At 41.3% G+C, this 17,578-nt stretch overlaps 1 protein-coding gene across 1 annotated transcript in view; it reads left to right on the top strand.

Moving 5' to 3' along the window:
- The first annotated feature begins 861 nt into the window (after positions 1-861).
- PRSS12 (serine protease 12) overlaps positions 862-17,578 on the top strand; it is a 71,703-nt gene continuing 54,986 nt past the window's right edge. Inside the window, exons 1-3 of the mRNA XM_040626270.1 lie at positions 862-1,428; positions 14,443-14,581; positions 17,336-17,514. Coding sequence (XP_040482204.1) covers positions 930-1,428; positions 14,443-14,581; positions 17,336-17,514 — 817 coding nt within the window. The 5' untranslated portion in view covers positions 862-929. The remainder of the gene's footprint in view (positions 1,429-14,442; positions 14,582-17,335; positions 17,515-17,578) is intronic.

The raw sequence follows: 17,578 nt of genomic DNA, 5'->3' as shown, positions 1-17,578 counted from the left end.
GTGTTGTCCAGCGCACCCGGTGGAAAGTGGGAGGCAGGAAGTGGAAAGGCTCAAGCTCCTTTGCCTGGGTCAGTTCAGGAATTTAATTTCAGCAAATGTTTATTGGAGCCTAATAAGTGTTGGGCACAGTGTTAAGCACTGGGATATAAAGCTAAATGAAACGTGGTCTTGTCCTTGAGGAGCTCACACTTCGGTAAAATGGCTTCAACATTCCTCATGTGCTTTGTTCACTTTTATCCTGGGCTGTCAGGGGAGAGTTGTAACTAAATCCAACCACGCTTTTCTTCTGAAGTTTTCAAAATCGAGAAAAGGGCACGGGGGTGGAGGAGAGAGGACTGCAGGGACTGGTGCCAAGCTTGGGAGCCGCCAGACTCGGGGTTGTGATGGTGTTGCCTTCTGGCAAGGAGCAGCCCAGACCTTCCCCCGCACTCTCGAGCTTGGCTGGGGCACACCGAGGCTGCGGCGGTGCCAGCAGCTGGTCTGGCCGGGATGGCGACAGCCGGGAGCCGGCTAGGGGCCGAGCGGAGGTCCCGCTCCGGGACGAGACTGCGCGCCCCGCGCCCGCAGCCAGGGGGCAGAGTTCCCGGGCTCGTGCCACCGCGGGCTACCTGGGGCTCAGTCCCCACCACTCCCCGCCGAGTCCGCGCCTTCTCTTTGCGAGTCCTCTCCACCAGTCGGGTCTCAAGATTTCACCGCCGGCGCTCAAGATTTCACCGCCGGCGACCGCTTCCAAGGGCCAGGAGCGGAGGCTCGTCGATCGACCCGCGGCGGGAGGCGAGATGGGGAGGGGAGGGCGGTCCGCGCGCGGGGGAGCGGGAGGGGACTCGAGTGGGGGATTCGAGGGACGCTGCAGCCCCGCCCCCTCCTCTCCTCCTCTTCAGAACCCAAGGAGCCGGGGAGCATGGACCAAACCCTGCTTCTCTGGCACCATGACGCTCGCCCGCTTCGTGGTGGCTCTGGTTTTAGGGGCGCTCCCCGAAGTGATCGGCTTTGATCTAGTCAGTTATCCCGTCCACCACCGCTATCGCCATTCGCCCCCTCGAGGTCCCCGGCACCCTTACTACCTTCCCACCCAGCAGCGGCAACAGAGGACGCCTCCGCCGCCCCCTCTCCCGCGCGTCCCGCGCCCCCCGCCCGCGCTGCATGCCCAGCGCTTGCACGCCCTGCACGCCGGGCGCACGCCGGGGCCGCACCATCCGGACTGCCCCGCTGGCGAGCCCTGGGTCAACGTGACGGACTTCGGCGCCCCTTGTCTGCGCTGGGCAGAGGTGCCACCCTTCCTCGAGCGGTCGCCCCCGGCGAGCTGGGCTCAGCTGCGAGGGCAGCGCCACAACTTCTGCCGGAGCCCGGACGGCGCGGGCAGACCCTGGTGCTTCTACGGGCACGCCCACGGCAAGGTGGACTGGGGCTACTGCGACTGCAGACACGGTGAGTGGTCCCGGGCCAGCGGCGGCAGCTCGGGACTGGCGGGGAGCCAGCCTGGCTCGCCCAGGGCGTTAGGTGTGCCTTGAAGAGATGGGGTGCCAGTGCGGGGTTTCGGGTTTGCATTGCCGGGTGTGATGGTTGGCTGCCGCCGAGTTACCAGCAAAGTGCATTGGTACGGTGACTTTAAATGAACGAGGCGTGCTTTGTGTGGGAAGGTTGTCGTGAGGATAGTTTTGTGCAAGGTGCTGCTCCCTGGGTTCCTGGATATGGTCTCTGGCCACTCTGTGTGCGTGTATGTCTGTGTGTATGTGTGTGTATGTCTGTGTGTATGTGTGTACACGCGTGCTCGTCGGGTGGTTGTGTGTGCGTTGGGTGGATGCGTGTTCTTTAGGTCAGTTTGCCTTGAGGGTGTTACCATATTTACACGAAAGAGGCAAAGTAAAGGAGGAGATAAAGTTTCTAATTACTTGTTATGGAAAGGGAAATATTAAATACAATATGACAACCAATACCCTTATCCCCTCCTCATAGACCCCGATTTGGAAGAATGTGATACATTTTTTTGCCTTCACTCTCACCATTGACCTATGTTTGAAAAAATATGGCAAAATTTCCTGGTCAGAATACAAGTTGTTAAAATGATGTTCACGGTCTGGGGCATAATTTGGTAAATATTATTAGTGAGTGAAGAGAGAAGAAAGGAAGAAGAGTAACTGTAGGGAAGAAGCAACTTGATATAGTCAAATACAGTTTTCAAAGATACCGTTTTTTAGCTGTATAATACAGTTCTTTGTGGGCAATTGGGATTAGTTGGTGACATCAAGAGATAAAGTTGGTAAGATATTTTGATTTATGGTACAATGAAAACATATTAATAGGTTTAATGTAAGTAAATGAACTGCCTTTGAACAGTGCTTCATTTTGAGTCGTTGGGATTTTGTTTAACCCCCCCCCTTCATGCCCTTCTTTAATAGCTGGGAAGAAAACCTTTATGTCCTCCAAAGTTTGGATTTTCCTTCAAACATCATGTTGGCAGCTCTCCATCTAAGCTATGGGGCCGGGGTTTCATGAACTGGGATTCTGAAATATGTTGTACTTTATACCTTTTGGAGGTAATTTGGAGGTTGGCTATCATGGTGCCTTTTTTTTTTTTTCCTACAGACATTTTTATTTATCTGAATTGCATTAGCTTTGAGTTAAAGGAAAGTGATAGGAAGGTTAAGATCAATTATCCTTCATCCTGGAGAATGAAGTCATTGCTATATTCATGTTTCATGGACACAATGCCAATGTGGCTATAAAAAAATTGAGGTGATATCAGGCAAAGAGCTCTAGTGTTGTCTCATTATTTACTATAATAGATGATCTGTTGTTTCATGTTCAGCAAACATTGGGATTTTTTTCACTTTCCTGTTATTGTAATTTCTTATTTTTAAATGTACACTTAGGATATGTATATATACTGAAAGAAAAATGGAATTCAAAGTTAAAACGCTATAGTGATAAATTGCTCTCTTTCTGACACATAACTCCTTTAACTTTATATTCCAGACGAGGAGAGTAGGTTGTTCTTTGTTTTCCCCCTTGTGTTGAATAGAAATTTAAATCTAACAGCCGCGCAGACTCTTTGTGATGTTTTTATGTTCATAGCTAATTCTCACCAGACAGAATCCCAAACACTGCATAATCGTTGTGTGTGCAGTACTTCCCGGGGCAAAGTGATTGAACACAAGAGAAACAAAAGAAACCACCCAGGATGGGAGATCAATGTCCGCCCCCCACCCCCAAGAACAGGAAAACAATGGGCCGGCTCTGTAATAATTAATTACTTTCTCAGACCCAGTCTTGATAACCAGAGCTTCCCATCCTTTCATTTCCTCCTCCCGTTCTGATTAGGCATGATCCATTCCTTTGCAATGACTGGCGTGTTCTGAACATACTTATGGCTTTCTGGCCTCGGTCCTACATTTCACTTCGGAGGGTAAACAAAGCTATCATGGAGTAGGGAAAAGAATTATGCTTTAGAAAACACTAGTGTCCGTTTTAGCTCCGGCAGTAACTATGTAGCGTTGGGTAAGACTCTTAGCTCCTGGAGCTTTGGTTTCCTTCTCTGCAGAAAAGAAGTTTTTGAATAGATTAATTCAAAGAACTTTTCGAGCTCTGAGTATGAACCAAAATAACCTGGCCTGATAACAGCTAGGATTCATTGAACATTCACTCCGTGTTGGATGCTGAGCTAAGTATTTTATATGTTCGTTTTCCCATTTAATTCTCATAACAACGTTAGAAGGTAGTGTACATTTTCATGTCACAACTCATTTTGCTCTAGTTCTTTAATTATATAAACATGGAGAAATATATGTGCTGTCTGATGATCCTCTTTTTGTAGCTTAGAGACTAGTCTAAAAGGAAAGAGGAAGGGAATATGTTTGGTCCAATATACATGATTTCCTGTATCTTAGGATTTAGAAATATCCGGAGTTTGTTTTTTTTTTTTTTCCTTTTCTTTACACAAACAAGTAGAACAAAAGGAAAGAAAATTTATAGTAGTGAGATCCCTCCTTCAAAAAATAAACTGGAGGCCAGTGTTACGTATCTAGTTGCATTGAGAGAAATGAGGACGTTGTTGCCTTCAAGGTAGAGAGTTGGTCTAAGCCTAGTTGAAGGTGTGCTGGGGCGATCCCAGGTAAGCTAAGGCAAGGTGTGGACACTCCAGTGGCTCAAATGTCTGAGAGTGAGAAAGATGATGCCTGGGCCCTAACTGTATGAAACCGTGAATTAGCAATAAGGAGTTCGTTTGGAGGATTGGAATACCCTAAATCAGCCCAGGGAGTTTGTTCTCATGATGAGCACCTAGGAACTTCTGAAAATGCAGATACCTAGGCTCTAGCCTTCAGAGGCCCCCATTAAGTAATCCTTAGATCTGTCTCAGGAATGTGCATTTCTGAGGAGCAGTCAAGTGATTTGGATGCTGAAGACCCTTTGTCACACTTGGGAAGACCATGGGAGGGCATCAGAACCCATCTAGAATGTATAGTGGTGGATGATTAGGTAAACTGAGTCCACCATCTGTGACTTAATTCTTCTAAGTGTAGGATCAAGAAGAAGGCATGCCAAAAATAGACAAGGCAAGAAACAACAATTGCTGGAGAGGATGTGGAGAAAGGGGATCCCTCCTACATTGTTGGTGGGAATGCAAGTTGGTACAGCCACTCTGGAAAACAGTGTGGAGGTCCCTTAAAAAGTTAAAAATGGAGCTACCCTATGATCCAGCCATTGCACTACTGCGTGTTTACCCCAAAGATACAGACGTAGTGAAGAGAAGGGCCATATGCACCCCAATGTTCATAGCAGCAATGTCCACAATAGCTAAATTGTGGAAGGAGCCGAGATGCCCTTCAACAGATGACTGGATTAAGAAGTTGTGGTCCATATATACAATGGAATATTACTCAGCTATCAGAAAGAACGAATTCTCAACATTTGCTGCAACATGGACGGCACTGGAGGAGATAATGCTAAGTGAAATAAGTCAAGCAGAGAAAGACAGCTATCATATGATTTCTCTCATCTATGGAACATAAGAACTAGGATGATCAGTAAGGGAAGAAAGGGATAAAGAAAGGGGGGGTAATCAGAAGGGGGAATGAAACATGAGAGACTATGGACTATGAGAAACAAACTTAGGGCCTCAGAGGGGAGGGGGGTGGGGGAATGGGATAGACTGGTGATGGGTAGTAAGGAGGGCACGTATTGCATGGTGCACTGGGTGTTATACGCTACTAATGAATCATCGAGCTTTACATCGGAAACCGGGGATGTACTGTATGGTGACTAACATAATATAATAAAAAATCATTTTTTAAAAAAAAGAAGAAGGCATGCCAATCTATGGTTAACTTTCTGTGACATTTTAGGAAATGGGACCACTGTTTTTCATTGGACTGGTGTGGTATAATAATAACCTAGTTCACCAGAATATGATTATTAACTGCATGTGAGCTAGGTTATTTTTCATGTTCCTACAGAAAGAGTTAACACGCAGCTGATTCCCCCGATACCCTGCAGTAATTTAGAGCTTCCCAACTAGGAAGGGAAAATCACTTTCCAGTCCCTGGTTGGCAGGGCAGATGGGACAACCGGTTGCTGTGCTAACTACTCTCCATGACAAGCAGCCAAGCGGAGCTCAGCCATAGGTGACTGATGACTGATGACTGATGGGTGAAAGAGGTACAATAGTGATGGTAAAGCTCTAATGATGGAGATTTCACCAGAGGGAATGATTCCTAGATCTGACTTCTTGTCATGTCGTCATGCTAAGCTGTTCATACGCATGTACCCTCCTCAATCTCCTGATTCAAACAGGCAGCAGACTTGTGGGACAATTGTTTACAGGCTGTACTCTTTGAAGTCCATCTGGTGTTTGAAGTGAATGTTAATTAAAAAGTTGGCTGAAAACTGTCCCTTTAAAAAAAAAATGCTGCATCTTGATTCTGTATAGCAGGTCCTCAGAAACGTTAGCAATACCAGATTTGATATAGTTCCTGGCTGGATTTTAAATTTTGAGCTCAATCTGCTCTTCAGGATAAGGCAGATATAAAATACTTTGATTTGAGGCATTATCTGTCTCTTTACTAGTCTGAAGGCTTTTTTTTTTTTAAGAAAAAAATAAGATATCTAGTTACTGTTGTCTTTTTTAAAACAGTTTTTTAAAAAAAATATTTTATTTATTTATTTGACAGAGATAGAGACAGCCAGCGAGAGAGGGAACACAAGCAGGGGGAGTGGGAGAGGAAGAAGCAGGCTCATAGCGGAGGAGCCTGATGTGGGGCTCGATCCCAGAACGTCGGGATTACGCCCTGAGCCGAAGGCAGACGCTTAACCACTGTGCCACCCAGGCGCCCCTAAAACAGTTTTATTTACTTGTTTTAGAGAAAGAGAGAGAGAGAATGAGTGGGAGGGGCAGAGCGAGAGAGGAGAATCTCAAGCAGGCTCGGAGCCAGATACAGGATTCCATCTCATGACCTGACATTATGATCTGAGCCAAAGTCAAGCAAGAGTCTAATGTTTAACTGATTGAGCCACCCAAGTGCCCCTAGATACTATTGCCTTTTGTGAGTGATTATCTGTGAGTGTAAATAGGTATGTGACCATAGACTTTGAGTGTGTGTGTGTGTGTGTGTGTGTGTGTGTGTGTTAAGGTAATCTTTGTAAAAGTGATTTGGTTCAGGGACACCTGGGTAGCTCACTGGGTTAAGTGTCTGCCTTCAGCTCAGGTCATGATCTCAAGGTCCTGGGATGGAGCCCTGTTTTGAGCCCCAAGTCCTGCTCCTCACTCAGCAGGGAGTCTGCTTCTCCCCCTCCGTGTGTCCCTCCCCCTGCTGCTCCTGCTTTCTCTTTCTCTCTCAAATAAATAAATAAATAAATAAATAAAATCTTTTAAAAAATGTGATTTGGCTCATAATTGTGGAGGCAAGCCTAAATATACAGCAATAAGATCCTATGCAGAGATCCCTTCATCTGATGGATACTATGTAGCTACTAAAGTGATAATTGTAAAGATTTTATATAAAAAATGGAAAAATGCTTATGATAATGTTAGGGGGAAAAGATGGATACCAAGTTTATATACATTATGATTAAGAAAATAAAGATGCCTTTGGAAGAGGAGAAAATTATAATTACATAGTTGGGTATGAGTGTGGCTTGCATCAGTTAGGGTGGTTTTGATGGCAAAGACTAGAAAACCCAATTCAAAACAACTGAAGCAAGAAGGAGATTCGTTGTTCACACTTCAAGAAGTTGGGCTCCAACATGGCACAACTCTGTTCCTCTGCTATTCTCTTGGCTCTGTTCTCTAAGTGTGGTTTATTCCAGGCTTCCCACTGAGATAGGATAGCCTGCAGGAGAAAAAAGGGCCCCTTCTCATGTAGGTCACATAGAAAGAGCAAGGAAACCTTCCTAGAATTTCACCCTAAACCCCCGCCCCGGACTTCCTCCTGCATTTCATTGGCCAAGACTGGATCACATGTTCCTCTGGCACCCTCTGGAAAAGAAAATTCAATTAACACAATTGGGTAGTTTAATCAGGATTAATCTCGGAACACCTAGGGACTCTCCTGGCAGGAGGAAGTAAGGTTGTTGTTGAGGAGAACCAACAGGGTCTGCTAAGAAGTATGGTTGGAGTTTGTCCTTGCATTTGGGAAACTTAATGCGATTAAAAAATAGTAGTAAGTATTTTAAAAATTGTTCTGTGAAATGCTACATTTATTTTTCAGCTGAATCTACATGAATCCCATTTAGACCCTGATTTGGTTGAAAAAGCATGTTTTCTTGTTTTAAGATGTTATTTGCAGGTCTAGCAAATTTATGTCTGAAATGAATAATTTCATGATTGTTAAGAATATGGAAGTTAGCTCAGTTGTGAGGTAGACAATTTTATTCTCATTTTGAAGCTCCCCTATCCCTGAATTAACTCATAAAGAAAGCAGTCCTCTGAAATCTCTTCCTTTAGTCTGCATCGTAAAAAGGCATTCGGTAGCCACTCTGCGAACAATTGATTTAGAGTGCCTTCTACGTGGTTGGCACCCTGTTCCGGAAATATTTATTTTCGCCTCTTTCACAGCTTACTTTTCCAGGGCAATCTCACCCCCTACCCTCCCCTTTCGTCCTGCAAGTCAGCCCAACAATATTAATAAAAATTTTATTGTATGCAAAGCACTAAACTAATGAGATTTCTGCCCCCCCACCCCGACTATAAGACACAATCTCAGTACTTTTTATTAGGCTCACCAGGGGGATACAGAGGGTGGAAAATGCTGGTTCTTATAACAAGGCAAAGACAGATGTCATTAAACATTTTCTGAGTTCACATTAGGAGCAGCAATTACAAAGATGAATAAGAAATCACCTGTGTCCTCTGGTTGAGGACACCCACTCTCTGACTGAGATGTCAGAAGAATACCAAGCATTTTTATTACCTGTCCTGTGATCCCTACTCTAGGAGACAGATAAGAGGATTACTATCAGGAATAGTTTAATTTCATCACTCAAAGCTGAACGATGAAATGTTAATACCCATACCATTTGCTTATGTGTGAATAGTTCAGAGACACACTTTGGTGGAGTTTTCTGCTAGGGTTATATGTGTGTGTTCTTACTATGCCATCATTAAACCATGGAGAGAGTCTTCTTGTGCGTAATACTGTATAGTGTTTTTTTTTTTTTTTAAAGATTTTTTATTTATTTATGTGACAGAGAGACAGCCAGCGAGAGAGGGAACACAGCAGGGGAGTGAGAGAGAGGAAGAAGCAGGCTCCCAGCGGAGGAGCCCGATGTGGGACTCGATCCCGGAACGCCGGGATCACGCCCTGAGCCGAAGGCAGACGCTTTTAACGACTGCGCTACCCAGGCGCCCCTGTATAGTGTTTTAAATGAAGTAATAATTGATAAAATTTATAAATTTCTAATAATCTCAATATAAATGGGTAGAATTGCTTTTCAGGATACTCTCTCATTATTTAGATGCTCTCTCCTTTTGAATTAGACCAGTTGAGATTTTTTTTTCTCAGTACTGAAGGTATCTACATGAATAATAAATGCACAACTAATATGAATTATAGATGTGAACTAATGGAGGCAGATATAGTTCAGTTTTATCTCAGTCCGAGGGAGTGTTTCATATGTTAAAAGATGATTTGATTTCCTTTTGATATGGCATGATTTGAATAAAATCTGTTTCACAATGCTAAAGCCAGTTTTGGTTATGGCTAAATATAATTACAGGAAAACATCGAAATTAAACTAGCCTCCTGTACTGTACTTGAAAAATTCAACTAACAACCTCTCAAATCAGTTGTTTTTAGGCAATGACTTTTTTGTATATTTCATAATTCAGATACGACATGATCATTTAGTGTATTTTCCCAGTATTGCATTTAGTGTAAGACGTAAGATTATTTTTAATTCGTTTGTGAAATATGTGTACTATATTGTCCAGCATGTAATGGGCTTTTTTTCCTTGGGAATAGTTCACACATTGACATTTCTCTATCACTTTCAGCTTTAAGTATACTTTTTGTCTGAGTTCTGAACAATAGCTTGATATCACCAGCATGCATTCTTTCTGGTTCCACTAGAGCCATAGCAATGACTAAAAGTAATTATTTTGTGCTTCTGTGAAGATCAGTAATAGATGAGAAAGGATGTGTATGATCACAGTAAAATTATTTTACTCATTTATCAAATTGTGATTTTAAAAGATTTAAAAAATGTATTATTAATTCTATTCAGAAAACACTACTTCTTCCTTTTTGCTGGTTTTTCTTTCAAACAAGTGACTGCTATTCTCTAAGTACATGTTAGTTAACGAAATAGGCATACCTTTTCATTTGGTTTATTTTGGAATGAGCTGGATTCACAGAACAAAGACAACTGACTCACCAGATTCCTTTCCTAGTATTTCTTTCAGGTCTCCTTGAAGTATGGAGTATGAAAAGGATGGTTTCGCTAGCTGTCCAAGGAGGAGTAATACTATCATGGCTCTGTGAGTTTACTAGGCCCGCTAGGAGTACCGCAACTGAGTGGCTTAAACAACAGAAACATACAGGTTCATAATTCTGGAGGCTGAAAGTCCAAGGTCAAGGTGTCAGCAGGGTAGCCCATCCTCTGAAGACGTCAGGAAAGGATCTATTCATGGGCTTTCTTAGCTTCTGATGGTTCCGTGGCTTGTGGGATGTAACCCCAAGCTTCTGATGGTGTTCTCCCTCTGTGTGGGTCTCTGTGTCTAAATTTCTCCTTTTTACAAGAACATAGTCATACTGAATTGGAGCCCACCCTAATGACTTCATGTTAACTTGGTCATCTGCAAAGACCTTATTTCCAAATAAGATCCTGTCTATAAGTAGTGGGGGTTAGCACTTCAACATTTTGGTGGGGGAGGAATAGAATTCATCACATCATAATAGCCTTACAAACTGACAAACCAAGGAGACTTACCGAGGGAATTTTAATCTAGTCAACTATTCTCTAGAAGATTTCCTTGTCTCCATTGAGACTGATAAAATGGTTAAAGAGAATCCTTTTTAAATGTCTTTCTATTTTGGGAATTCCTGTTTTGTTTTGGTTTTTTTAAATTTTAGATAAACTGTCTGCTACGCATGGGGCTCAAATTCACGATCCTGAGATCAGGAGTCACATGGGGAGTTCCTTGCCCATAAAGCAAATTTGAGTGACATGCATCTTTTGTGTTCCCTTTCTTTTATAAAACCAGAGGTATTACTACAGAGAAAAAACAAACAAACAATAGTAAACTAAAATGACAATAAGTTCAGCAGTTTTGGCTGGGAATTAAGATAGAATTCTGAGCATTGTTGCACACTGACACATTTTTGCCTTTAGGTAATCGTAATACCAACAGACAGTTGACTTTTTTTGGTGGTCAGGATGGGGGGCGACAATCTATGACATGATACCACACATAGCTTTACAGTTCCAGACTTTCTTCTGGAAAGTTTTGTTTTATAATTTTGTAATACCTGTTTTAGTTGACCTAAAACCTCTGAGACCTCAAATTTTAAATTATTATTATTAACACATTTTAAAAATAAAAACATTTACAATAGAATAGTTTAATCAGATTGGCACTTGAGAGACTTTAAGACAGTGCAGCCCCTGTGGTCCAGAGACATTAGCCGAGACTGCGAGGAACATTGCAAAGTACTTGACTGAAGTAGGAGAGGGAAGGAAGAGGGATCAATTTTTGATAATAAAATTTTTTGATAATAAAAGAGCTTTATTATTACTTTAGCAATATAAATGAGTTTGCCAGGCTTTGACCTTTGTGGAGTGCTTCATTGTTTCATCCTATATTTTTAAAAATTGAGTTAAGGATATTTCCCTCCCTTCACCTTGTAATTGTGCACCTATGAATTTGTGCAAATGTATAGTGCACCTACAAATTTGTGCAGTTACGGGACTCCTCCACTGGAAGGCCAGCCTCAAATGCAGATCGCTGGAAAGTAGGCACTTCTCTCCTCTTTGCAGTGCGTAAAATCTCTTCGAGCTGTCTTACCTTTCTGCCTGGCTATTTATTCCCATAAAATGTTTGGTAGATTAGTTGCAATATTTCAAATAAAAAAGAATATTTCACATAGAATGGTGAAAGCCACATAACATAATGCATAAAGTGCACTATGCAAAGAACATAAATGCATAGACATGAAAAAGACATAAAATGCAAAGGCATCGCAGGGTCTTTGCTCGGCTTCAGAGATGGGACGGTAGCAAGGACAGGAATCTAGGAGATAACTTGGAGACAGAGGAAAAGTAGGAAGGGTGGGAAACTAGGAAACAGATGGTCATGGCAGTTGATTTGGTCCAAATCTTCCTCACCCATAAATGGAGGGAAATGGGTTACGGTTTTTAAGATTTTGACCATCTTGACTATTCTAAGAAAATAAATGAAGCAAGAGCAAAGTAAAACCAAAAACAAGTAAATACTGCTACTTCTCTTAAATGTAGTATAAATTGAGTGTTCAAACTTTTTATTATTTTGGAGCATGTTATTCTGATATTTTTTAAGGTGGCTCTTTCAAATAATCATTTGAAGAATTATGCACTTCATAGAATTATCTCCCATTAAGAACTACTCACTCTGAGTCCAAAGTAGATAATTTCTCAGAATATGTTAGAAATTTTTATGACCTTACGAGAAGGATAAACTAGGTAGGGGTGGAGAATGGAGCAGTATTAGGAAGGTTTGTGAGTTAGGAACATAGGTGATGGGAATGGATTCTGATGGAGAATTCATTAGTCATTGACATGCAAATTGACTTTCCAGAATTGTAAATATTTGTATTCATTTGTTAAAGGAAAATTGGATGAGTTCTCTGCATTTCTAGCCATATAGCGGATACAGCTAAATGAAACCAGGCTTTCACTTCATGTTTGGAGAATCTGAGAAATGATGGTGGAACTGATAGTTCGCCTGGAAACTATTTCCAGCTCTGTCATTGCCGTTATCATGATGTGAGGGTAGTAATTATACTTTATACAGAGTTTTCTACGTTTTATCTCCAAATGCCTTAAACATTTAGATGATATGCATGCTCATCATTTCTTCTTGATAGCTTTTTGGTGATTTAGGCAGTATTTTACATTTTATTATGATTTTTTAACATGCATAAGTAGTGTTCCAGTTTGTTTTCATTTCTAGAACTTTCTTCAAACCCTTTGACATGAGTAATTTGGAGGAGGACGATTAATAGATAATAGATTAATTTAAATATCATTTCAACTAATGTTTGAGGTGAGCAAATGAATTTTTTGAGTTGAAATAAGATGCTGACATTTGCGATATGAATGATACTATGTAGGTCTCTATAGAAGAGATTTTGTGGTTAAAAAATCATTAAAGTTCAGTTAAACTCTTCAGACCTATTTCTTTAAAAATGTTTTGCAGAGGCACCTGGGTGGCTCAGTTGGTTGGGTGTCTGCTTTTCGCTCATATCATGATCCCAGAGTCCTGGGATCGAGCCCCACATCAAGCTCCCTGCTCAGCAGAGAGCCTGTTTCTGCCTCTCCCTCTTCTGCTCCCCCCACTTCTGTGCTCTCTCTCTATATATAAAATAGATAAATAAAATCTTAAAAAAAATGTTTTGCAGTTCATGCTTTTCATTGAGCTAAGCAGGGCTTCCTTTTGCACAATCTGAATTAAAGAGGTTTGGAAAGCATGAATGACTTTGAGATTTATCTGCCATGTGACTGATCCATGCCCATGCTCTCTCCTGAATATTCAGGATTTGGCAGTGTAATGTTTTGCCTCCATTTATTATTCTTTTCTTTGAATTAAATGACACTTTGTATTTGTCATGAGACAAACAATATGTGTTTCTTAAATAGTTACATTTTTAAATGATGATGACTTGGAAAATAATAGATGCCTAGGCCAGTGCAAGTGAAATGAATGGGTGATTTGTGAATCTGATATTTTGGAAAATGATTTTAAAGCCAGACTTTGAAATAACTTTGAAATATGCAAAATGTGACTTTTTTGGTAGAACTTACTTTCTTAATTTCTTTACCTATGAAATGAAGGCCATCATAGTGACTTAACAGTTTTGTGAAATTCTTCAGCTGTCTGAGTGTGCTTCTGTCTCTGCTTAAGTGTCCCACTTGTGGCCTCTCAGTAGCCACTCTGCAAACTAGTGCAAATAAGAAGGGAAATGTAAGGTCTCAATCCATCTGCTCTTAAGGGATGTTATTTTTCTTGGGGTGCTTGCATTTTAATTTTGACTCTTTTCAAGAAAAAGAATGACTCAGATCATAGACCCTGGAGCAGCTAAGTGAGGATGTAAGAGGAGGCAAATTTCCAGGGGCACTCAATTAAACCAAATGATCCTACCTAGTGGGAATTTTCCTAAGACTGACATTAGGCAGTGTCATCAACACCAACACCTTTTTGAAATTATAATCTTTAGAATTTCATGACTACTGCTTGAGGTTAAAAAGGGAAAAAGCATTTTGCTCTTTAGTGGTGAATAAATCAGGTGGAAGGAACATATAACACAGTCAATAACAGCTAATTTGTAAGTAGAGCACTGAATTTTGTTTCTGTGCTTCTTATCTCTGACCTCAGGTGAAGTGGAAGGTGATGTATACATGGTAAGAATTTTGTATATGATGTGATCTAAATTTGGGATGTAATATCAGACATTAGTCACACTCTTCCACTTTTCCCTTTTTAAAATATAATTGGACTTTGCTTAACTAAAAAAGAAAGCATAATTAGTATTGACACCATGATGTTAACTACCAAAAAAAATAAAATAAAATAGAATGTGCTAAATCCTCATTTAAAGAAAGAAGCATGTGCTTCTTCTTGGAACATGGAGGCCAAATCGTTCCGGCTGGATCTCTCACTGCGTATGTGGAAAAATCATGTTAACGGAGGACGGACTCAGTATGTTCAAATGGTAATTTGCTATTAAAGGGTTTTGGGATTCTTTTCTACTTCAGGGTCAGTGCGGCTTCGAGGTGGCAAGCACGAGTTTGAAGGCACCGTGGAAATATATGCAAATGGAGCTTGGGGCACCGTCTGTGGCAGCCACTGGGATGATTCGGACGCCTCAGTCATTTGTCACCAGCTGCAGCTGGGGTGAGTTCGCCGGGCCTGGCCCCACTCAGGCTGCTGATCCAGGGGGAGTAATGGCGGGCACCCGCCCCTGCAATGGGAAAATTCCTTCCTTCCTTCCGTCTCGCTTCCCTCATTCTCATTTTTCACAGGAGTTATAAAGAAAGGGCCCCAGGGGGAAGGAATACTGACCAGGAAATTAGCAAATGCCGAGTGGTCACTCGTTAAAAACATCCTTTGGTCTTCGTGTTTTAAACATCATCGTTCAGCCCTAGGAAGCCAGGAACGTGATTCTGAGGCTTGTCATTTCTCAGTAGTGTCATTTGGTTTCACCGGCTACGTGTAGCCCTGCACAACTTCCACCTTTATGTGCGGGAAGGAGGTGACCTTCTCCGGCGCTCTCATCCCGAGATGGGAAAGGCGTGGTGTCCAGACCTGGGGCTTCTGGGCTCAGGAGGTCCTGCTAGAGGCGGCGGCCTCCGTCAGCGCCCCCAGTGCCCGCAGCTCTAAGCACTCTCTGTAGGCGCTCGCGCTCGCTCCCGGCCACCAGCCCCGCCCCTTTATGCTATGTGCCCGGGGGCTTCACCAGGGGCGGGAGGGCTCTATTTTGGAACAAAAGGCTTTGCTTTTGTGGTTGTTCTTACTGTTCTGTTTTTGTGTCTTATTTATTTATTTTATTTATTTATTTATTTATTTATTTATTTATTTATTTATCTTTGGTAAGTACACTTGCCAGATGTTTTTCTTGGCCTTTCTCACTAGAGATCTTTAAAAAGCATGGAAACTATCTTGTTATGAACAGGCAGGTCCAAAAGACTGAAGAAAGTTCTGCAGTTTACAAATATTTTGGATTAATAATCAGTGAATGGTAATACCTAATAGGGTGATAGAAATGAAAAGTTTGGTCGACTGCAGTGAGATCAGTAAGAACTTTAATTTGTCTGCTTCTTCCTGTCTTCCCATTAGGAAGGTGGGCAATGAATATTTCATAAAGACAAACCCAAGGCTTAAGTTTTGTTCAGACTTTTGATGCTGTTAGAGCAGCAAATAGGCTTAATGTACTTACTTAATTAATTTTTAAAAATAGTGTTGGTATAAGTCAGGATGAAAGAAGGAGTAAGGCTATACAGCCTATAAAGTGTTATGGTGTTTGGGAATGTTAATTATTGATTTGATCAATGAATATTTTGTCTGGCAAATAGTCATTGGCAGGTGGATAGGACACAGAGAGTGTTGACTTGATGCTTTTTCTTTTGAGAGGCTCAATATGTAACAAATTTGTAGGCTGGTGTCAGTGTCCTCCTTAAAATACACATTCATATGTGCTTTTATTACCCCTGAAAATCAGGGAAGAATACAATTTCCTATGAGACTCTGACATAAAAAACCAAAACACTATAGTGGAGATGTGAACTGCAGTATGGTTACTGGTCTTTTGGCTAATGAAAGAATATAAACTATCATTCTGCAAACGGATACTTCAGATAAACTGGTGTGATTACTTATATCATATCTTAGTTGATCCTTTTTTTTTTTTTTTTAAAGTAATCTCTACACCCAGCTTGGAGCTCAAACTCCCGACCCAGAGATCAAGAGTTCAGTGCCCTCTGACTGAGCCAGCCAGGCACCCCTTAGTAGTCCATTTTTATTTATTTTTATTTTTTAGTAGTCCATTAAAAAAAAGTATTATATAATTATATCAGAGCAGCTCAGAATTGTTGTTGTTAAGACATGTTCATATTTTAGATATATCCCAAATGTTTACTGTATGGTTGATGGTGGACTGTATGGAGACAATTCTAGAGATTACCATGTTAATCAGATAAGCCTTTAATCTTTTTAAAATTTAAAATCAATTTGTACATATCAGAGGTTACTTACAAAATATGTAGATTAAATGAGTTAAAAGCAGAGCCCATTTCCCTGTTACCATTTTATTAATTGGTTTCAAAGTCTTGCTAACAAATACTATATGTAAGGTTTTAAAATTTTTGTGAATGGATTGCCTCTCTTGATATTGTCTTACTTATATGTGGTAGTAATCATTTTCAAAATGCTAGTCTAGGGGCGCCTGGGTGGCTCAGTCAGTTAAGTGTCTGACTCTTGATCTCGACTCAGGTCATATCTCAGGGTCCTGAGAGTGAGCCCTGAGTCAGGCTCCCTGCTCATTGGGACTCTGCTTCTCCCTCTGTCCTTCCCCCTGCTTTGCTCTCTCTCCTTCTCTCCCTCTCAAATGAATAAATAAAATCTTTAAAAAAAAAAAAAAAAGGAAAGAAAATGCTAGCCTAAAATGTTGGAGTAGGAAAATTGTCAAGCATCCAGACCACCCCTCCTTTTAGACATCAGAAGGCAGAGCTTACAGAAACTTGCAGCTTAGAGTAATTTACAGCTGAGTCCAGACTAGAAACCGTGTCTCACTGAGTCACATGACATACTTCTTCCAGAAAACCACCATGCTTCTTTTTAAAATCTATAGTATTTGCCTATATATATATATATATATATATTTTTTTTTTTTTCCCTAAAATCAGCCATAGGTGGGAAGGGCACTTGCATACCATTAGTCATTTAAGATTGATTAAGAAAATTGCCATAGATAATCAACCCAAGTTCTGATCTGATATTTCGATTTCCTTGAAACTTATGCAACCTATTATGTTTTGCTTTTCCTTCCACATCTATCTTTATTGATTTCTTCCATTTTAAAAAAAATCTAAATACTTTGACAAAAAATTCACCTATATTCGATAAACCTAACTTCAATCATTGTGCTTCCAGACGAAAAGGAGTCGCAAAACAAACCCCATTTTCTGGACTGGGCCTTATTCCCATTTATTGGAGCAATGTCCGTTGCCGAGGAGATGAAGAAAATATAGTGCTTTGTGAAAAAGACATCTGGCAGGGTGGGGCGTGTCCTCAGAAGATGGCAGCTGCTGTCACGTGTAGCTTTTCCCAGGGTAAAAAAGTCTCTTCTTTTACTTTCATTGTGTTTTCAACAGGATTCCAGATGATAAAATTGTC

Source organism: Ursus maritimus, unplaced genomic scaffold, assembly GCF_017311325.1.
Source record: "Ursus maritimus isolate PB19 unplaced genomic scaffold, ASM1731132v1 scaffold_11, whole genome shotgun sequence".
Lineage (NCBI taxonomy): Eukaryota > Metazoa > Chordata > Mammalia > Carnivora > Ursidae > Ursus > Ursus maritimus.
This window is presented reverse-complemented; position numbering and strand designations above follow the sequence as displayed.